Source organism: Prionailurus viverrinus, chromosome C2 (genome assembly GCF_022837055.1).
Source record: "Prionailurus viverrinus isolate Anna chromosome C2, UM_Priviv_1.0, whole genome shotgun sequence".
Taxonomy (NCBI): domain Eukaryota; kingdom Metazoa; phylum Chordata; class Mammalia; order Carnivora; family Felidae; genus Prionailurus; species Prionailurus viverrinus.
Genome location: NC_062569.1, coordinates 117,259,246 through 117,281,037, shown reverse-complemented (window position 1 = coordinate 117,281,037; position 21,792 = coordinate 117,259,246). Strand labels below are relative to the sequence as shown.

Below are 21,792 nucleotides of genomic sequence, written 5' to 3'. Positions count from 1 at the left end.
GTCAGAAATGAACCCCCCTGACAGTGACTAAAGGTATGCAATAATTAACCTTTTTCTCTCTCATTCTCATTATTATCTTAGCAAGGAAATGTTGTCTCCAGTCTATGTCACTAGATGACATTATTTGCTCTGAGATATTAAAGGGGAAAACCAAGTCTTGGTAGATAAAAGAGTGTTGAAGGAGCACAATTACATTAGTGAATTTTAGAATAATGTTCCTTAAGGATACAATTTCTATGAATTTAGTTGAATTATTTAATGAATAATCATTCATGTATCTAATGAATTAAATTGTACATATGCATGCTTATCTAATTAAAATATTTTAAAATATGGATTCTGTAATCAGTCTTAAATACATTCCCTATTATTACAACAAAATTCTAATTTCCTTTTTTCTAGTTTCAATCATATATGACTCTTAGAAAATTTGATAATTAAAGGAGAATCATGACTCTACATCATCAACAACTATTCTTTCCTTAGACACAACCTAACTACAGGAATAGCAGATAAGCTACTCAGACAATCAACTAAAATCATGTGATGTGTTTCTTTAAAATACCACTTACACAATCTTATGAATTTTCCTTAGTAATTATGAATACAGCTATATTCTGAAGGCAATACTTTCAGTATTTTCTTTTTACTTAGCTTTTATAACATGTATAAAGAAGAATGAAAATTTGACAAATATATTAAATCTACTTTCCCAACTTCTTAGTAAATTTGTATTCACTAGAAATGAAAGAAGGATGGATTAAGGTACAATGATCATTGGGGAAGTTCAGCCTAGAATGACCCAAATGATTTTAGCATGAAATTACATGTGTGAAGGGGAGAATTAACGTTAGGGTTCCCTAAATTATCTGATTGATAATATATCTAAATTATCTAATTGGGAGTGCAATTTCATACATTTCAAACCTTTCTGGTCACTTTTCTTCTGTCCTTACCTGCTTACCTCTAGAGATTATCACTGACATTGGTACCTCACCTGGTGATTTCCGGCAAACGAAATTTTAAATATAAAACCACCCCTACGAACTGCTCTGCCAAGTAAAGTAATTCATAATTTTTGTCAAGGTTCAAGGGAAGGCACACTGGAACAGCCTGGAGAAAAGGAAACAAAGCACATAAAAAAATGCATAGATTATTGCTTGCTGTTTGTGTCAGGTTATACATTCTTTCTCTGGTTCCTAGTGATCTTGTCAAATGTATTCTTTGGGATACATTAAATAAAGAACACCCTTGGTAATAAAGCAACAGCTTTTACTTCCTTATGTAGTCCATAAGTAAAACCTCCCAGAACACATGTTTTAAAGTCTTGTTCAATGTGTGTGGCTTTATATTTCTGTCCTTATTATTTCCTTTGCAAATCTCAGCCCAAAACACAACCTTTTCCTTCCAGTAACAACATGTATCCCCTTAACTAACTGCAGTTCTGACGCTTTCAAAGAATTACATTGGAAGAAAAAAAAAAAACTGGAGTCAGAAATCATGGAAGAATTAATATACCAATAAGTAGCATCTCATACACTCATTCATTTATTAAGAAAAAATTTTCTGAGCAAAAATATACTATCTAGACAGTGAAGCTGAAGTAGGGAAGTTGAAGGAAATCCATTTTAGAAAGGCTCCATTTCTGCTATTTTCTTGCCAGGCCCTATTTACTCATGTTTTCTATTTCACTTTGAGTCTATATAGAAACCAAAGTAGCCATATTCCCACTCCAGGGGGGAAACAAGAAAGTTGATCATTTTCTGAATTTTGTCCTAGGGCCCCCAAACACCTGATAACATCTAAGAAGAGCCAGATCCCAAACATGTTGCAGGACATTAGCCTCGGATAAACCCCAGCTGATGCTGGCATCAACACTCCCTACCTTCTATGATTATAAAATAACGACTATTACCCACCACCACTTGCCTTTGATTGGACCCTATCTAGATTCCTGAAGGAACATGTATTCTGGACCCTTTCCAATATAAACCCCTAACCCTAAACAACGAAGAGACTCATTCTCTTTTCCTTTCTGTGTCCCCCAGACATTCTGTCTGCTATGCTCTGTTATTCATGCTATTCAATAAACTCTGCTTTCACTTTTTCCAGTTTGCATTTGATTTCTACCCTTTGCAAAGCCAAGGGACCTCTTGGATGATCCCGTGGGGACACCCCGCCCCACCTCAACCCAGGTTCTCGGACTCAGCCTGACAGCATCAAAGAGAATGCCTAGAAAACCTAGATAGGATAAATATAAGCAAATAGATTGTGTTAGTCTCCAAGGAATTTACAAAAAAAGTGATTCAGAGTCATTAAATTTAATATCAAGTATTTTTTTCCTAAGAGTAATACCAAACATTAAAATGGAAAGATTTTTGGGGCGCCTGGGTGGCTCAGTTGGTTAAGCGTCCAACTTCAGCTCAGGTCACGATCTCACAGCTTGTGAGTTGGACCCCCGCATCAGCCCCCTTCCTGACAGCTCAGAGCCTGGAGCCTGCTTCAGATTCTGTGTCACCCTCTCTCTCTGCTCCTCTCCTGCTCATGCTCTGTCTCTCTTGGTCTCTCAAAAATAAATAAACATTAAAAAAATTAAAAAAATAATAGAATGGAAAGATTTTTAGGGATAAGTTTTCAGGCATACATACAGGGATGTTCTGGGGGAACTGTGCACACGGCACGGAAACAACATCTCATCTCCTCTTAGAACTTTAACAAACCTATTCTAAGGAAGATGGTGATGTGTAACTACTATGAATACTAAAATAATAAAAGATTAAATTACAAAGTAGACATTCACATGGTATGGAATTCCATTCAATAAAATCAAAGTTACTACTTAGATATAGTATAATCTCAACTTCCCTGTCTTTACCAAGGAGGTAGCATATATTGAATGTTTCATTCTTGGACATAGACAGTTTTGTCTTGGTAACAGATACAGAGGTTTGTGTATATACATGATTAAGTCATTATTGAGGTGGGTTTTTTTGTTTTTTTGTTTTTTGTTTTTTTTCTTACTGTCTGCTTCATGATCATATAACATTTTACCTTCACTTATGAAAAGAAATGCCGGAGTTGGACCAAGAATCACTAACACATGATCCTTCGTTAGGGGGAGAAACGCTTCAGATGTTGACCTATTTATTTCAGTGAAGGAAAAGCTACCCCCAACATTCAATTCCTGGATCAATAATGAATTAAATCCAAGTAACCAAAACCAAGTTTGAGACATACAGATTAACAAAATCAACCTCTCTGAATTTTGATGTACTTAAACCTCACTGAATCCTACCCTGACAGTTATTTCCACCTGAGATTTTATGAGCCCTCTTGCAAGAACCAACATGACGAAATGTGATCAGACTCGTCAAGAGTGGGATAAAGTATATGTAGGAAAATGTTTTTGCTAAGGTTTCTACATAAGATTTTTTTCCTCACAAAGTATGAACCTCAGCTTGTCTTAATTTTTTAAATAAACATACACATTGGATTTTGTAAATGTATAGGCTATACAGATGAGTGCTCTCTGAACTATGACCTTGCAGCCTTTTTTAAACCTAGTCACTAATTATCCCCAATATTTATGGCTTACGTGACCAAAATTAGTAAATAGGCTGTGAGTCTGAGCCTGCTAGATCTATAGCAATTATTATAGAATATCTGTATCTCCCCGACTTACCTCAGCTATATGGAAATAAGTACCCAGTTCTCTCATTTTAGAAAAGAGACGGGAAGTTTAACGTTGCAAAATGTTACCTCACAACTCTTGTGATCTTGGGCAAGTTTGAATCCTTTTTTCCCATCACAATAACAAGAGTAACCTCCAGGGTAATTGACACAAAGTTGAGCACACATGTTCTCAGAGCATTCATCCACATCTGGGGTAAAAGAGAACATAAATCTTAATATCTTCTAAATGTTCAATCCAAGAGGAGTATTCTGATTTTAGTGTAAGATAATCAGTGATAATAGATTCTTTAGTGAAAGGAATCTCTGTGACATGAAATCACATTTCAACACTTGGCAGAAATTTAAATGAGTTACAAGCGTAATGCCTATCTATTTATACGCCTAAAGCAACAAATGTAATGTATAACTTTCAGCAATAAATAATTAGTAAAAATACAACGACTCCACTAATTTTCCAATTTTTGAATTTGAGGGAAAAAAGACTAAGAGTCTCAGGATAACTATCATTTCTGACTAAATAAATTCCATTAAGACTGCTTCACCATTCTTTTCTTGGAAGAAAAGAAAGGGAAGGGTAAGGAAGGGAGAAGAGAGGAAGGGGAGGAGGAGCAGAGAGTGAAGAGAGGGGAAGGGGAAAAAGATCCCTTTTAACTGAAGGTTAATGTAATCGGGTATTAAATAATATCGAGAACATCTGACTTTCCATAATGCAGTGATTAATGGTGGCAATATATTTAAGGTTCTATCTTTATTTCTTATCAATTAAAAAAGAAAAACACACCTCACGGTACTATAATCTCCCATATCGTGAAATCTTTGATATGGCCCTGTCCTCACTCCATATTTTGAGAAAAATCATTCTTGAAAAGTTGTAATGATACACTTCATCTAAAGTACACTTCAGAGCTACGTAGGATCCTTGATATTTTTAATGAATGCACCCTGCAATCTTTGAAAGTCCCCAAGTACATAAACGCATATATTCATGGCATATAAATTCCCCCATAAAATGCCTCAACATACAACTCCAAAATTAGTGATCCCTCGGCATTAAAATTAATTGGCATATAATTCAGTGTGCCTGGGTAGCTCAGTCAGCTACGCATCTGACTTCAGCTCAGGTCATTATCTCACGGCTCAGGCTGACAGCTCAGAGCCTGAAGCCTGCTTTGGATTTTGTGTCTCCCTCTCTCCCTCTCTGCCCTTCCCTGCTTGTGCGTTCTCTCTCTCTCTCTCTCTCTCTGTCTCTCTCTGTCTCTCTCTCAAAAATAAATAAACATTAAAAAAAAAACCTATTGCCAAATCCAAAGTAATAAACGATTTACAAAAAAAAAAATGACGTATAAAGTACTTTGAATATTGTACATAGGTACCACACATGCATCTTTTTTTTTTTTAAATCTGTCATTCTTGAATAAAACTACAATATACACAATGAATTCGGCTAATAATAAATCTGAATATTACCACAGTAATTTCTATCTGGAGTCGTGGGAGAAGAGAGATGGTATGTGGAGGGTATAATTTTTGATGAGTGTATGGGAGGTAAAACATCAAAATATCAAGAGAAGAACATATATTTGACAAAAAAAAAACTTATTCTGGAATTACTATTGATTTAGGCAAATTAATATAGAGAGGAATTAGATTAAAGGTTATCTCCCAAAAAGTAGATAGAGACAGAAGGTAGATTAGAGTTTAGGAGAGGAAGGAGGGGAAACTTATTGCTTAATGGTTACAGAGTTCTGTTTGGGATGATGAAAAGTTTTGGAAATAGATAGCCTTGATGGCTCCATAACCATGTGGAAGCAATTAATGCCACTGAATTGTACCCTTAAAAATGGTTAAAAGGGTATACATATATATACCCATGTATATACATGGGTATATATATGTATATATATCTCCACTATGAAAAATCACTATCGATTTGATTAGTTTTAATTATGATATTAAGTTTATTTTGAAATTTTACAAAATTTAAAGGAGGATATGAGTCTATTTGCATATATCCATAATAAAAAAAATCCCCCAAATATCTAAGCCTCTGGGGCGCACCTGGCAGTGCGCCTTCAGCCAAATGAAGTAATGAGTCCAAAGGGCTCTCCCAAATGCGCAGGTGCTGACAGTACTAATCAATACTGCTCAAATTTCTAGAGCTCAGTTATTTAATTATGATGAGATTTTTCTTTTACACGTATTTAATTATCACAGAACTACGTCATTTCCTATTTGAGAATAAATGACATAATAATACACGCACAGAAAATCATCCAAAAGCTTGGCATACACCTGAAGGTTTCTAACCATCCATGTAACACTTGTGTGATTTTTCAACTTATCTTTCATTTGCTTATGTTTTTCCTTCCAGGTTGAAATGCTTTTCGTCTTTGAATATTATTTAAATGATGTGAACGTATTTTTATCATCCACGGGAGATCTCCAATTCATACACAGCTTTGAGGGCAAACAGACTGCACAACCCCAGACGTAAAGACCATGTGTCTTACGTACTGTTATTCTGGAAGGAAGCCAATGACCCCCAAACCGACCAAGCTACATCACAGAGCTTGCCATCATAGAACATCTGATTGCTGATTTCAAACAGAACCAGAGCTTCTAATAGGAAAGCAGGACTCAAACCCACCCTCTGCGCCATCAACAATGATACCACCACAACTCTACCTTCACAAGATTTTAATGTGGGGTTATATCTGTAGCCTTCAGCACATTCACATTCAAAGTCTCCTGGAATGTTCTTGCACACAGCTGTGCCACAAATGTCTGGCTTCATTGAGCATTCATCCACATCTATAAATGAAACCAATAGATTAAAAAAAATATTTTTTCCCATACCGGAGAATACTAGCAAAGAATGCTTGATTTGCGTTTCCTGGATCTAGTTTAATATACGTAATGAGAAAAGAGAGTGGCCTGGGAATAACAAAATTTTAAATCTGTCACCATGTTTTAGTTTACTAAATATGAGTTCTTCATACACACATACAGGGAATTTGATGTTTGCTATGTTCTTTATAATTATGTAAACGGAGAGAGCTGCAGTTATTTTCTTATCTACCGGGTTACATTACATGAATAAATGGGAGAAAAGATTCACCATATTCTTAATATATACCCCGAAATGTATGTTTTTGAAGTATGTTCTTAAAAGTAGATTCACTCTGTATTATCACAATCATAAAAAATAAAAAAGAGGTGGCTCATCAGTCACTTTTTCCTTTGGAAATATACCCTAACTAAATCTACATACTATTATTGTGATTCAAATTTAAAATGGAATTGAAGGGGCGCCTGGGTGGCTCAGTCGGTTGGGCGGCTAACTTCAACTCAGGTCACGATCTCGCGGTCCGTGAGTTCGAGCCCCGCGTCGGGCTCTGTGCTGACAGCTCAGAGCCTGGAACCTGTTTCCGATTCTGTGTCTCCCTCTCTCTCTGCCCCTCCCCCGTTCGTGCTCTGTCTCTCTCTGTCTCAAAAATAAATAAACGTTAAAAAAAATTTTTTTTTAATGGAATTGAGTAAGGTCTCAAAGTATTTATAAAATCCCAATACAAACTTTAGTGCTAAATTAATATCCAGAAATTTCAGACACATTTATTATATTACATGGTAGAGTAGGAAATAAAGTATTGATTGCAGCTAGTCACTAGATAAAAACATCTATGAGAAAAACAAAGCAAGAGACAGAAATAGTTCAATGGAGATGTAATTACTTTAGTGAACTTTTCTCATCTGTAATCTCTGGAGACAGACAAGTTCAGAATAGGAAAAATATTTTCTACTCTAAAAAATTGAGAGTTTAATTTTTTCACAGACTAATAACCAAAATTTCATATAATACTCTAGCTAAAAAAAAGCATGCACAGAAATAATTGAATCAATTCCTGTGGTAAGGGAATTTTTCTGTATCATGACTGTATCAATGTCAATGTCATAGGTGTGATATTGTACTGTAGTTTTGTAGAATGTTACTATTAAGGGAAACTCAGCAAAGAGTACATGGGATCTCTTTTTATAATTTCTTGCAACTGTATGTGAATCTACAATTACCTCAAATGAAATATTCATTTTTTTAAAGAGCTATAAAATCCATATTTTTAAATGAAAGTAGGGGCGCCTGGGTGACTCAGTGGATTGAGCGACCAACTTCAGCTCAGGTCATAATCTCATGGTTTATGAGTTCGAACCCTGCATCGGGCTCTGTGCTGACAGCTCAGAGCCTGGAGCCTGCTTTACATTCTGTGTCCACCTCTCTCTCTACCCCTCCCCTGCTCACACTCTGTCTCTCAAAAATAAATAAACGTTAAAAATAAAATAAAATAGTAAAAACATATGACTAAAATTATTTGGTTTCAGGCATATTGCAGAGAATTACTTAAATCATATGAGTCCAAGTTATAGTACGTTGATTTTATTACTCTACACTGACATCTAATGTCTGATAAAAAGTTTCATTCTTCCATTTTTAGACAATTACTGGCAACTTGATCTCAAGCATATCCACATCTTGGCAAAGGCCTTATTGTAATAGCTATACACATATTCTTCTATCACCTAGTTTACAGATAAAGACTGTAAATCAGGATGCCTGGTTGGATCAGTCAGTTAAGCATCAGACTTCAGCTCAGGTCATGATCTTACGGTCCAGGGGTTCGAGCCCCGCATCAGACACTGTGCTTGGAGCCTGCTTTGGATTCTGTGCCTACTTCTCTCTCTATCCCTCTCCCACCTCATGCTCCGTCTCTCCCTCTCTCTCTCTCTCTCTCTCTCTCTCTCTCAAAAAACAAACATTAAAAAAAACAGATTAATAAGAAAAAAATATTTGAAAAAAAGACTGTAAATGAAGTTTACCAGAACACATGTTCTGGTCATCAGGGACATTCTATGTGTGAGAACTTCTTGTAATAATTTGTATACATGTGTATTAACTCAATGGATAAGAATTAAATACCTTTTAATTAAAAATATAAGTTACAACTTCTTTAGAAGAACAGACCATTCAAGTACTAAGATGCAGAAGTATAAATGGGTATTATTTGCTTATAGAATGCATATGGTTCCTGCATTATGATGGCTTTCTATAATGTGTTCTAACAATACTGGTATTCTAAATTTCTAACATCAAACAGACCTTCAAATAGGCAGATGAGAAAGGTGTATAGTCACAAATTGGGACAATGGTTCAGGAATAATTGTTAATGAATGCAGTTCACTTTAGAGTCATTTAACTGCACTTTAAATAATATAGTAAATTATACTAAACATTATAGTACGATGAGGGACAGATCATCTCTTGAATATGAATTCAATCTGGGGATTTCCCAAAGCAGATATGAATAAAGTTGAACAAGGATACTTTATGTTTTAACTTACTAAATTTTCAACCTCACAGCAAAAAGAAGAGGAATAGGAGGAAGGAGGAAGGAAGAAGGAAGGAAGGAAGGAAGGAAGGAAGGAAGGAAGAATGGAGGGAAGGAGGGAGGAAGGAAGGAAAGGGAAAATTGCTCCCAATTTCTAAAGGCAAAATTTAACTCCAGGCTGGGAAATTTCATTTTTAGTCATCCACACACCTAGCACAAATATTTGAATATTTACCTATGGCAGATAAAGGAGTCAAATAGAAAGGACAATAGGCAGAAAGAAAAAGTAAAAATTGAAGGGAAACATGAAGACAAAGAAAAACAAAAGAAATACACTAGTAAAATGACTTACTGAAATAACCTGACAGGAATTTTTTTTAATCTGAAGGAAAAAAATAGTTATGACCAAAGATGAGATCTTAAATGTATAAAGAGAAAGAAAACAAGTTCTTCATCTTTCCCAAAACTGCAACAGGAGATAAGGTGCAAGAGGAAAGGTTTATACTGGATATGCAAAAGGTATTTCTAACAAGGAACTATGACCTACAGTGGAAGAGGTTATGGAGGACTGGATTATGGTGCACTACTTTGTATAGATGGTGTATACTTTGTATAGATGTTTACCTTATTGGAATAAAGGGCATAATATTATAGTGTCTGACAAAACTACCAACAATGGTTTTGCAAAGATTCTAGTAAGCAAGGATTTGCATTGAGACTTCACGTTATCACCATTTGATGAAATTCTTTATTCAAACGTGCACAGGCACACACACACACATACACACAGTAAGAAAACAATAAAATACTCAGTAATAAAATACAATAAGAAAACACTGAAAAATTCTATAAATAACAAAATATGAGTATAAACATTAACCTAAAAGGCAGTCCCCTAGTATCATAAGGCTTCAAGGTGGATAATAACGTATATATATCAGAAGCACTTAGAACCAGAGAGTTCCAAGCATTTTCTGGGGGAAATTCCTGTAGCGGAACTTTGCTCTCACACTTACCTTTACAGTCCTTCTTATTTGAAAGCATAACAAAACCACTTTTACAGGAACAGTGGTAACTTCCAGGTGTATTATCACATATCTGACTGCAACCTCCATTCACATGTGAGGGATCTTTGCATTCATTTATATCTAAGAAGGGAAGAACAGATTGTTTTCAAAGAGATAAAGCCTTTGGAGAACTTCCCAGGAGGTCAATCCGGACGAGCCAGGCGGGTTTACCATACGTACCATATTCACACTTGTCTCCTTGCCAACCTGATTTACAAACGCAAGTGAATGTAGCTTGGCCATCTTTGCAGCTCATATATCCATCTTCATTGCATGGTAGAGGACTACACTGGTCTGGAATGGCTGAAGGAGATAGACAACTATTTAATTTTACCACGTGCCATGGTAAAAAAAGAATTATATGTCCTTGAATAGAAATCCTGTGCACGAAGCCTGTAATCAATACCAAAAAATATTACAACCCCTTCCTTCAAGTAACACTTTTTCATAGAAAAGTGAGTCCATATTTATTTTTTCTTCTACGATTGTTTGCCTTGTTTTCCAAACTCCACATATGAATGGAGTCACATGGTATCTGTCTTTCTCTGACTGACCTACCTCACTCAGCATAATACTCTTCAGCTCCGTTCACGCTTCTGCAAATGGCAAGATTTCATTCTTTTTTAAAAAGAGAGGCAGACCATGAAGCTGCCTTTTGACTATAGAGAAGAGGCTGATGGTTGCCAGAAGGGAGATGGGTGGGGGGATGGGTTGAATGGGTGATGGGAATTGGAGTTACGATTGTGATGAGCGCAGGGTGTTGTATGTAGGTATTAAGTCACTATATTGCTCACCTAAAACTAATATTGCTTTTATGTTGGCTAACTGAAAATTAAATAAAACATTAAAAGAAAAAGGAAAAAAAGAAAGAAAACACATAACTTCCTGAGGAAAAAAAACTGATTCCAGTAAACAAACCTTTATAATTATTTTGCAAAAGGGAACTACTTCTTTATTTGCAAATACAGACAGTACTTAACTGTAATTTGATATTTTTCATATAAATTATTTTATTTGATCCTTAAAATGATTCAGTGAGGTGTGCAGAACAAATAAAACTACTCAGTATCAACAGAAAATGAATTTGGGACTTCCAATTTGGCTAAGAAGAAGTAACATGGACTAGATTTATTTTCCTGCTCAAAATACATAAAACAGTGGCTTCCAGACACTGGACAACAGGTAGCAGAGTATTGGTGATGCCCAGGGGAAGGCTATTTTCTTCATAAAATGTTATAGCACCTTATCATGATCTTAAATGATATGCCCATTTGCTTCTTTACTAATTTGTGGTCTCTCTCCCTCCACTAGACACTGCAATGGTCCCTTGGTTCCTGTACATTTCCACATCTGTTTCTCAAGCCTCCCCAGTTAACTCTGCAAGTTCCTTCCATCCTTCTAACACATTTCCTTTGCTTAAGTTAGCTAAGGAATTTTCTGTGACTTGCAAAAAAAAAAAAAAAAAGTTTTAAACCTAACCAAAACCTAATTACCCAATTTTTCAACAAACATCCTCATAAAATCATCAAGTTTTTTGAAAAGTAGTAATAAAATAGGTATTAGTTACAATGATAGAAAACAAGCTAATTAGCAAGTTATCAAATTATTTTCATATATTTTGGTAAATTAAAAATAAATAAACTATGGATGCCTGGGGTAGCTCAGTCAGTTAAGCGTCTGACTTCAGCTCAGGTCATGATCTCACAGTATGTGAGTTCGAGCCCCACCTCTGGCTCTGTACTGACAGCTCAGAGCCTGCAGCCTGCTTTGGGTTCTGTGTCTCCCTCTCTCTCTGCCCCTCCCATGCTTATGCTCTTCTTCTGTCTCTTAACAATAAATAAACGTTAAAAAAATTTTTTTTAATTAAATAAATAAATAAATAAATAAATAAATAAAGTAGGGGTGCCTAGGTGGCTCAGTCGATTAAGCATCCAACTTAGGCTCAGGTCATGATCTCACAGTACATGAGTTTGAGCCCCACATCAGCCCCACACTACCAGCTTGGAGCCTGACTGGGATTGTCTCTCTTTGCCCCTCCCCCACCAGGGCTTTCTCTCTCTCTCTCTGCCACTCCCCCACTCACACTTTCTCAAAAAATAAACTTTAAAATAAATAAATAAAGTATGAATTAAATATGTTTGTTCAGCAAACTGTTTTACCTGTGTAATTAAAACCAACTTAAAATTAGAGAAAATGCAGATAAATGAATATTTAGATAATGCCGATGCTATATGTACAATGTTCACTAGATAAACATCCCAATTTACACCTTGCAATTTCACCTTTGTCTCTTTGACTCTCAATTGGGAAAATGGGTGATGAGAGACAAATAATCTACCAGAATTATCACTACGCCCTATGTGAACTTTAGGGGGAGAAGGCTAATTTGATATTCAAACAGTTTTCACATTTATGTTACTGATGCCAAAAGTTAGAAGAATAAACATGGCTCCACTTTGACCTATCAATCAACCGTAACATTTGGTCATACTACATGATTATGCAACAACATCCAAAATAAAACTGTTTGGGAATAAAATTCTGAAGTCAATGACCTAAAGCTTAGTAAACAAGGAACACTGTTCAATTTAAACCTTAGGTGGAATATTTATTTTGAGTAAAAGAGCAGCATATGCATTTGAAAAATCACTTTTCCAAATGATGTCAAAAATATCTCCTTGCTGGGCCTAACAAGTCTCGTAGGGCTCATTCGTTGATTTTAAACATCAGTTATATTTACATGGTGTATTTACTTGCAGATTTTTATTTTGTTTTGTTTTGTTACTCAAATGGACCACAGCGGTGCTTACCAGTGACACAGCTCCTTAGATCAGGGTAGGCGTCGGTTGACTGACGTGCAGCAGTGAACAATCCAGCTCGGAAAGAGCCAAGACAATCTGGAAACACAAATGTAATCTTAGAGTAGATACATTTACCTCATGTGAAATCATGGTGGAAGTACAAATTATCCAAAGTGATAGAATATTTATGTTCCTGTGGATTTATAGGATTCAGCATTCAAAACGTGAGCCCTAAATGTTTCCATCCACCTTTTTGAAAAATTAAGTATCTATAAGCAAGATGACAATACATACAGATGACAATAAGGAAAGACAGGTTTATGGAAGCTTCTTCTCAGAGAATAACCTTAAAGCAAGAAGTGAAACGATCTTAGGTTAACAAAAAAATTTATTCGCAAATAAGTCTATGTTCTTCATTCTGCAGCAGAGACCTAAAGTTACCCTCAAGTCTGTAGATCAGAGCCTGATTTAAAAGCATCTATAATTAAATCAATAGACTAACTTAGTGTTTCTGGTCACTGTAGGCAACTTCTACTTTTCCTAGTGTTGCATACAGATTAATATAATAATATTTGTGTAATGCCTCAGTGTTACAAAGTAGGTTTACTTCATTTATGTTATTCCTCACTACAACTCTGGGAAATTAGAGCAATCTGGCAGCAATAACAGCTGAAATAACAGATAAAATACTTATATACTTAAAAAATAAAATAAAATACTTACTTATATACTTTAAATTAACTAGGAGTCATTTAGTCTCAACAACATAACATTTCTTAATAGTCCCTCAAGACAACATTGTATAAATATATATGTATGTATATATACACGTATATATCTTACTTCATTGTACAGCTAATCACAACTTACTAAAAAAGTGGTATTTTTATTATCTTTTGCTGACTAACAACCCCCAAAATCAGAAGCTTAAATAACAACTCCATTTTAGATTAAATTTTAGGTCAAATATTTAGAAAGGGTTTGGTTGGGCTGTTTGTCCCTGCTGCACATAAGAGTCAGCCAGGGTGGCTAGGATCGGAAGATCCACTTCCCAGATGGTTTTTCACTCACATGGCTGACAGCTCAGGCTCCTTGGCATTTCTCTCTATACACATGTCATGTTTCAGGGCTTCTCACTGTGGTTGGGTTTCTCTTAGCAGGCTGGTCCTAAAGTGGTACTTCTTTCATGGTAGCTAACTTCCAAGAGGAATAAAGCAGAAACTGCCAGGCCAATGAAAGAGGCATTTTGTCACCTTTGCCACAGTCTACTGATCAAAGCAATCCCAGGGGCCATCCAAAGTCAGGGGGTAAGGGGGCACTATATGTTTATGAGCACTTCATGCTGCTGCATAGAAGTTATTGTTTCTAATTTATCGCTTGTTAAACATTATTCCATGGCAAGCAATGACCACTTTTATAATCCCCTCTACCAATAAAAGATACTCAGGTTGCCCCCAACATCCCACCTCCACAGGTGCACTGTGATGGACATCTTCATATATGTCTCATTAGTATATGCATAAGAAATTGATACCTGGGGGGTCCAGAATTGTGAGATCATTAGATAGGCAGGTACTTTGTGACTCTCTAGAGGTGCATTCCCACCAGAGAGCATAAGAATTTCTATATCTTGGCTGTCTAATTTTTGCTAGAATAGGTAATAAAGTGACATCACATATTGTTTTTCTGATTTCTAGTGAGATGCAGCATACCGTTATGTCATCTAAAAAACTTTTGAGGGGCACCTGGGTGGCTCAGTTGGTTAAGCCTCCAGCTTCGGCTCAGGTCATGATCTCACAGTTTGTGGGTTTGAGCTCCGAGTCGGGCTCTATGCTGACAGCTCAGAGCCTGAAGCCTGCTCTGGATTCTGTGTGTGTGTGTGTGTGTGTGTGTCTCTCTACCCCTTTCCTGCTCATTTTCTTTCTCTCTCTCTCTCTCTCTCAAAAATAAATAAGCGTTAAAAAATTTAATAAAGAAATTAAAAAATTTTGAGTTTCCTCCTCCGAAAATTTTCATTACTTACTAACCATTTTTCTATTGGCAGTTATTTATCGTTCATGTGGGTTTGCAGAAATTTAAACATTTATAAATATCATCTCTCATTCTGTTATCTGTCGCTTAAACTTTTATGTCTCTTTTAAGAGAAGTTCCTAACTTTGTTGTAATCAAATTTACCAAATACTTTGCCTTATGGTTTGTGAATTTGCAGGTGTTTTTCCATGCTGTTGATTACAAAGATATTACAAAGATATTCTACTGTGTTATTTCTTTAATTTCATGGTTTGTCTTTAACATTTTTGTCTTTATTCCACCTAGAATACACCATTACATTTGGTGGTACTTAGGAACCCAGATTTATATTTCTGGTTAGAGTTAGCCATTCTCCCCCACACCACCTTCTCAACAACCCACAGTGATGTGTGGTGTCATCTTTATCAGATATTAGGTTGGCATATATACATGGGTCTCTGAACTCTCTAGGTTGATTAGTCTACATGTTCTGACAGTATTATATGGTTTTCTTTATAGCTTTGAATTAATATTTGATGAGGTACTTCCTCCTTTTAGACATAGACATAGGTGAACTTTTATTCCCTGATTTAAATGCTAAAGTGAACTTACTGAATTCCTTTAAAAAATCTGAAATTCTAAATGGGATTGCTTTGAATATATAGATCAATTTGCAGTTAACTGATCTCTCTTTAGCATTACTCAATTCAAGATCATGAAATGTCTTTCCATGATTTCAGTTCATCCTCTATATCCTTAATTCACGTTTAAAATTTTTTTCTATAGAGATCTTACAGAATTTGCAGCTATAGAAAAAGGTACAATCTTTTCATTTTCTAGTGGACTACTATTTGTGTAAGAACTACTATTGATTTTTATAGGCTAGTCTTAGAGCTATCTAAAAATCTCCTATGTGTTCTAATATATTGTCTACGGATCATTTTTATTTCTAGGCATATCATTGTATCAGTTATAATTAATGCTAGGTATATACTTTGCCCATGAGCTATACAATTCCTATTTCTTTTTCTTTCCTTATTTCATTGGCTATAACTTCCAGTGCTTCTCTTCTTGTCCTCAACCATAGACTATATCTAAACTTTACCCAGTAAGTATAATTACTGCAGATTTTGACTTTTTCCTTCCTTCTTTCTTCCTTTTTTTCCATCCTCTTTTTCTTTCTTTCCTTCTTTTTTTTCTCTCCAGTTGTGTGTATATCATTAAAGTGACCATACATGGCAATTTTTCCAGAACAGTCCTAGTACTGGGTAGTACTGGTCCTGGACAAAAGTATCAAAACTTGTAAATTATATGGTTATTCTGTATAACCTTCACCAAGTTCAGAAAGTTCCCTGAAAATTATAGTTTGCAAAACGGTTTTATAATTAAGCTCTGAATTTTATCAACTGCTTTTTCTGTATGAACTGAAGTAATAATATACTATTTACATGGATAATTACATTGATAGATTTTCTGATGTTAAACCACTCTTAAATTTTTGGAATAAACCTAATTTATTATGATATACTTGCTTTGATACATTTTAGATAGATTGGATATCATATTATTTTCTTGTGTTGTTCTTACCTGATTTTGACTTTTTAAAATTTTTATTTAATTTTGAAAGAGAGAGACAGAGCATGAGTGGGGGAGGGGCAGAGAGCGAGGGAGACGGAATCCGAAGCAGTCTCCAGGCTCCCAGCTGTCAGCAGAGTCCAGTGTGGGGCTTGAACCCACCAACAATGAGATCTTGACCTGAGCCGAAGATCATGACCTGAGACGCTTAATCGACTGAGCCACCCAGGCACCCCTTACCTGATTTTGGAATCAAGATTATACCAGCCTTTCTGAATAAGCTCACAGCATAGAATCTTATTCTCTCTTCTAGGGCAATTTTATAAGAGAAAATTTAACTTTTTTTTTTTTTTTAATTTGGAAGAAGTCATCTCTAAAACATCTAGATCTAGGAGATCCGGAAGAGGGCTTTGGTTGAGGTTTTACTTTTTCACTAGTTATTTATAATCAAGTTATCTATATCTTCACATAAAATTATAGGTGTTTCCTACTTTTCTAGGAATGTATCCATTTTATCAAGTTTTCAAATATATTTTGGTATAGCTATTTGTATTATTTTGTGATTATATTTTATTTTATGATACTCTATTTTACCATTATAAATTCAATCAATGTTGGACTTCTAGTATTTCTTCTTTTTATCCTACACCTTCTATTTTGGCATTTCCTCTTTCCTTCTTTTTCTTTTTCCTTAATTATTCTTGCTAAAGATCAGGCTAACTTAATAACCTTTGCACCAAATGCAATTTTGCTTTTGTGAATGTTCTCTTTTGTTTTGTTTTCCTTTTAACTTATTTCCATGTCTATTTTTGTTATTATTTTTTGCTATTCAGTGTCAAATTTAAGAATTTTTCTTGATTTGTATGGTTAGCTCATCTTGTAAATTCTCCAGTGTGTTTTTTCACTGCTGCTTCAGAGGTCACCACCCAGTCCCCACACACACTAGGTAAATCCAGACTTCAGCTTACCCATGGATTCCTCACATTTCTTGTTGTTTTTCATTTTATGTTGTTATCATTAGGGCCTGGAATGCCAATGTTTCTCCTGAGATGATTTTAAGAGAAGGAGTCAGCAGTTTGGGCTAGTTCGCCAACTTGGCAAGAACTAAATAACTAAAACTTATTTCTAACGTTTATATTTAGGCTCAGAATTAGCATTTTTCCAAAAATTGTCTCTCCCATTAATAAAATCATCCATTCTATCAGGTGATATTTTAAAGGCTCATATAAATGGTAGAGTTATTTATTCTATTTTCTAAGGAAAGAACACAACTCAAAAACTTATGTTTGTATAATGAAGCCCCAGAGAATTTCTGACCAAATTCTATGTTTCCAGTGCAGCACATAGGATGATATGTAGATAAATTGAACCACTTTCTAAGCCTCTGAATCTCTAAATCTAAACACTGCCCACTGTGTTAGTATTAGTGGTCTAATTTCTTAGGTGTCCTTATCTTGCTGCAAGTTTTCTGAATGAGCTATGATAATTAGTAAAATTATGTTAGATTTACCAAAGACAGGATTACAAAGTTTTTGTTTGTTTGTTTGTTTGTTTCCAATTAGGGCCATTGGCCTCTAGAATGCACATAATCAAATGACAGAAAGGTTTAAGTTAGGTAGAGCATTTCTTTTCTGTTTTCAGCAGTGGGATTCATTGCATATGCCTATATACATAACTAAAGACCCAAATATAAAATATGAATAAAAAAATAAAACATAATAAAAAGTATATATTTTTTATATTATGAGTTGGTTAAATAATAATACTTTGCATTTCAAGACAGTTCCATGCAGTAAAAAACCTATCTGCATACATATACTTATTTGTTATTCCCAATAGGTCCAAAGTTAGAAAATATAATTATGGTGTACCTTTAAATGCAGAACCTGAAAAGCTAAATAACTTGCTTAACCTGACACAGTAGAAATTTTTAGACCTAGGAGTAGAGCCCACATCTTGTGTTTTCATTTTTTTTTCCTTTGTTTGCACTTGTTTTTTCTACCAAGCTGCCACATAAGATAAGCAAAGAGAAGAAAAAGTTGAGTCGAGCCAGAAAAGAGGAAGTTGAGAAGCATAAAAGGAGAAAAAAAGCAAAGTATTTTATTAAAGGCACTTCCCCAGAATACATAATACTGTATTAAAATGTTATTTATCTTCATCCAAATATACTCTGTGATCAAAGGTCTGTGCTTCTAGAGTACTGATATCTGCAGAAACACAGCTTCATTACATAAACCTAAGAAACAAGAATTAATACTATTTTTTAAGCTTTTAATTTTTCATAGCCAAATATCTTTTGTTTGTAAATAAAATATGTAAATTCCTACCTAAAATTGAGTAGCTGAAGCAGCCTTGATATTCTAATTTTTCTCTATTTTAACAGTATAAACACTTAGTTTTTGTTTTAGAAAGTGAGTAACTTTACATGTGTAACTTTACAAGAGAATAGAACTTTTTCATGGATGTGTATCTATACCCCATTGCTCTTTAAGATACGGCAGCTAAAGATTTTAGAGAACCTTGCTGCATTTTCACATCTATAGACATGAGTAATATTACTACACAGTTTTTATAGTGTCCTCTTTCCAAATTTGAAGGAAACTGTTTAAGTTTGTTATCAGCAGCTAGAAAAGGGAAGGAAAAAAAGAAAATGGGAATAGAGGGGGAGTCAGGGAAGAAAACTAAAAAGGACTAGCATAACATATTCCTCTATGTACTTTCAAAACATCATCTCATGTTATTTCTTGCTAGAAACGTATTGGTAAATTGCTGTTATCCATCTGACCACTGAGAAAATTCGGGCTTCTTCAGGTAAAGTAATTTTAAGATCTTGCAGTAGATACGTATTAGATTGGAAATTATAAACACCCCGCAGCCCACAGAACATGGGTTCAAATGGGTCATGTCATGAAGATCTAAGAGATACCACTGAACTGATGTCTTACAACTGTTAACACAGGTAAAATGAGATGGAGTATATTGCAGTTAAGTCTCCTTGGCTCAGGATATGCCACATAAGTAAGAATTCAGACAGCCATAGATACAAAACATGTAAGAGTAACCACTTCAGGAATTATGAAAAAGGGCACGTGGTTCTAAAAGGGTGTTCTACCCAGTAGTCTTGGGCTCTTCTCTTGCTAATTGTCCTGAAGGGAAAATATAAGAACATACCATCATTTCAGTATAAATTTTCCTAGGAAAAGGGGAAAGGTATAAATCTAAAGACCATCTAAAGATGGTCTCTGAAATTTCAGAAACAAAACAAAAGCAAACAAAAAGTAAAGCCCTAAACTATAATGAAACCGTCTAACTTCAAGAGAAATGCATTTAACAGAAAGAGTTATTTGCAACATTATATTAATAACTCTAAGCTGCATAGTTATTAATGCGTATAAGATCACATTTCTACTATTCTTTCTCCAAGGTAGATTTTCCATTTCTGCAGTGCTTGAACCCTCAAATTGGCTTGGATAAGAGCTGGGTGGAAAGAGGTACAAATGGTGAATATTCTGAGCCTAAAGGAGGAGGGAGAGCATGCCTGTGTAGGTTGGACCTACAGAGAATTCCATCAGAAAAAGGGTATTTTTGCAGATTTGCAAATTATAGTCTACTTTTATTGTTTGGAAATATTGACAACTTTCCCAAGTAATATTAATATATCTCAACATTTGCTTAAAGCAAACTGGAGCCTTGTTATCTTTCATGGCTATTGAGTTGAAATCATCTAATCTATTTGGGTGTAGAAATACCACCTCCCTCCTTGAGAATCCAGAATGGTATCCAAAGGCAAAACATGGGTAGGGATACTTCAGGGAATAGTGAAATGATGTTTCAAAGAGAGATACCAGTCATAATTTCTATAACTATTTAAATTATGATGATTTCTGTCATAAGCTCTGGGCAGTATAGAGATCTTTCCTTTCATTAAGAGATAATCTATAAGCTCCAGTTACAAAGTAAACAAGTCGTAGAGTATAATGTATAGGATGGTGACTACAGTTAATAATATTTGAAAGTTGCTAAGAAAGTGGATCTTAAAAGTTCTAATCACAAGAAAAAATTTACTATGTGTGGTGATGGATGTTAACTAGACTTACTGGGTAATCATTTTGCAATATATACATACACATATTAAATATTATGTTGTATACCTGACACTAATCCAACATTATATGTATGTATGTTAATTATGTATCAATTTTAAAAAGATAATCCAGGGTGTCTGGGTGGCTCAGTTGGTGAAGCGCCAAATTTGGCTCAGGTCATGATCTTGCGGTTCGTGAGTTCAAGCCCCACGTTGGGCTCTGTGCTGACAGCTCAGAGCCTGGAGCTTGCTCCGGATTCTGTGTCTCCCTATCTCTCTCCCCCTCCCCTGCTCACGCTCTGTCTCTCTCTCTCTCAAAATAAATAAACATTAAATAAAAATTTTTAAAAGGTAATCCATGAAAATTCACATGCTTATAAAGAATGTCCTGATATATAAATATAATTTATCAACAGCTCACAGACCTTTATAAGAAAGATATGAGAATGAAAAAGGCTAAAAGTCAAAATGCCACATGGTAATTAAAGAACCATTTCAAATTTTTCTACATGTCTTTAAATAAAAGGACAGCAAAACTGAATATAAAATGAGATATTACTCCCAAGGCAAATTAAATTATATTGGATGGAATATATGGATGGAAGATTGGACTTGATCAAATCGAACTTCCTTTCCATTTCTAAGATTATATGATTAAGATTCTTTGAACTTACCTAAGTATTTTGGATAAAAATAATCCTAGGAAGAAAGAAAAGAGAAAAATATATCTTAGCAAGCCTAAATTTCACTATACAGTTAAAACTCAATTTTATCATGTGTTTTGTATTAATGATGCAAATATATTACATATAAGTATCATTTCCATGTTACATTTTTGCTATAGTAAAATATAGCAAGAGTAGGTAACTAATAACATTAAGTCAATAAGATGCTTAGCTTAACTCAATATTGATCAATAAAATCATGTCACAAAAGCTTCTAATCTGAAAACAGGCTCTATTGAAGATGTTAAATATAACATATGCCCTCTATTTGTAACTCCTTTAATTTTTCCATAATGATCAGATACCCAGGTGACACATTTCATGTCATGCTGATGACACACACCAGATTTAATGCTGAATAACAGTGCCATAATTTGAAATTAATTAAAGTGAACATTATCTTTTAGCATCTTCTGTACATGTAATCCCTTACTTACAAATTGGTTACGTACCAAAAGC

At 34.9% G+C, this 21,792-nt stretch overlaps 1 protein-coding gene across 2 annotated transcripts in view; it reads right to left on the bottom strand.

The window, feature by feature from the left end:
• The window catches only part of PROS1 (protein S), a 69,498-nt gene that overhangs the window by 22,799 nt on the left and 24,907 nt on the right, over positions 1-21,792 (bottom strand). For both annotated transcript variants that reach the window (XM_047876227.1, XM_047876228.1), the window contains exons 3-9: positions 21,283-21,307; positions 12,949-13,035; positions 10,319-10,441; positions 10,088-10,219; positions 6,379-6,504; positions 3,760-3,881; positions 998-1,113 (exon numbers count right to left, since the gene is read on the bottom strand). In XM_047876227.1, coding sequence (XP_047732183.1) covers positions 998-1,113; positions 3,760-3,881; positions 6,379-6,504; positions 10,088-10,219; positions 10,319-10,441; positions 12,949-13,035; positions 21,283-21,307 — 731 coding nt within the window. The remainder of the gene's footprint in view (positions 1-997; positions 1,114-3,759; positions 3,882-6,378; positions 6,505-10,087; positions 10,220-10,318; positions 10,442-12,948; positions 13,036-21,282; positions 21,308-21,792) is intronic.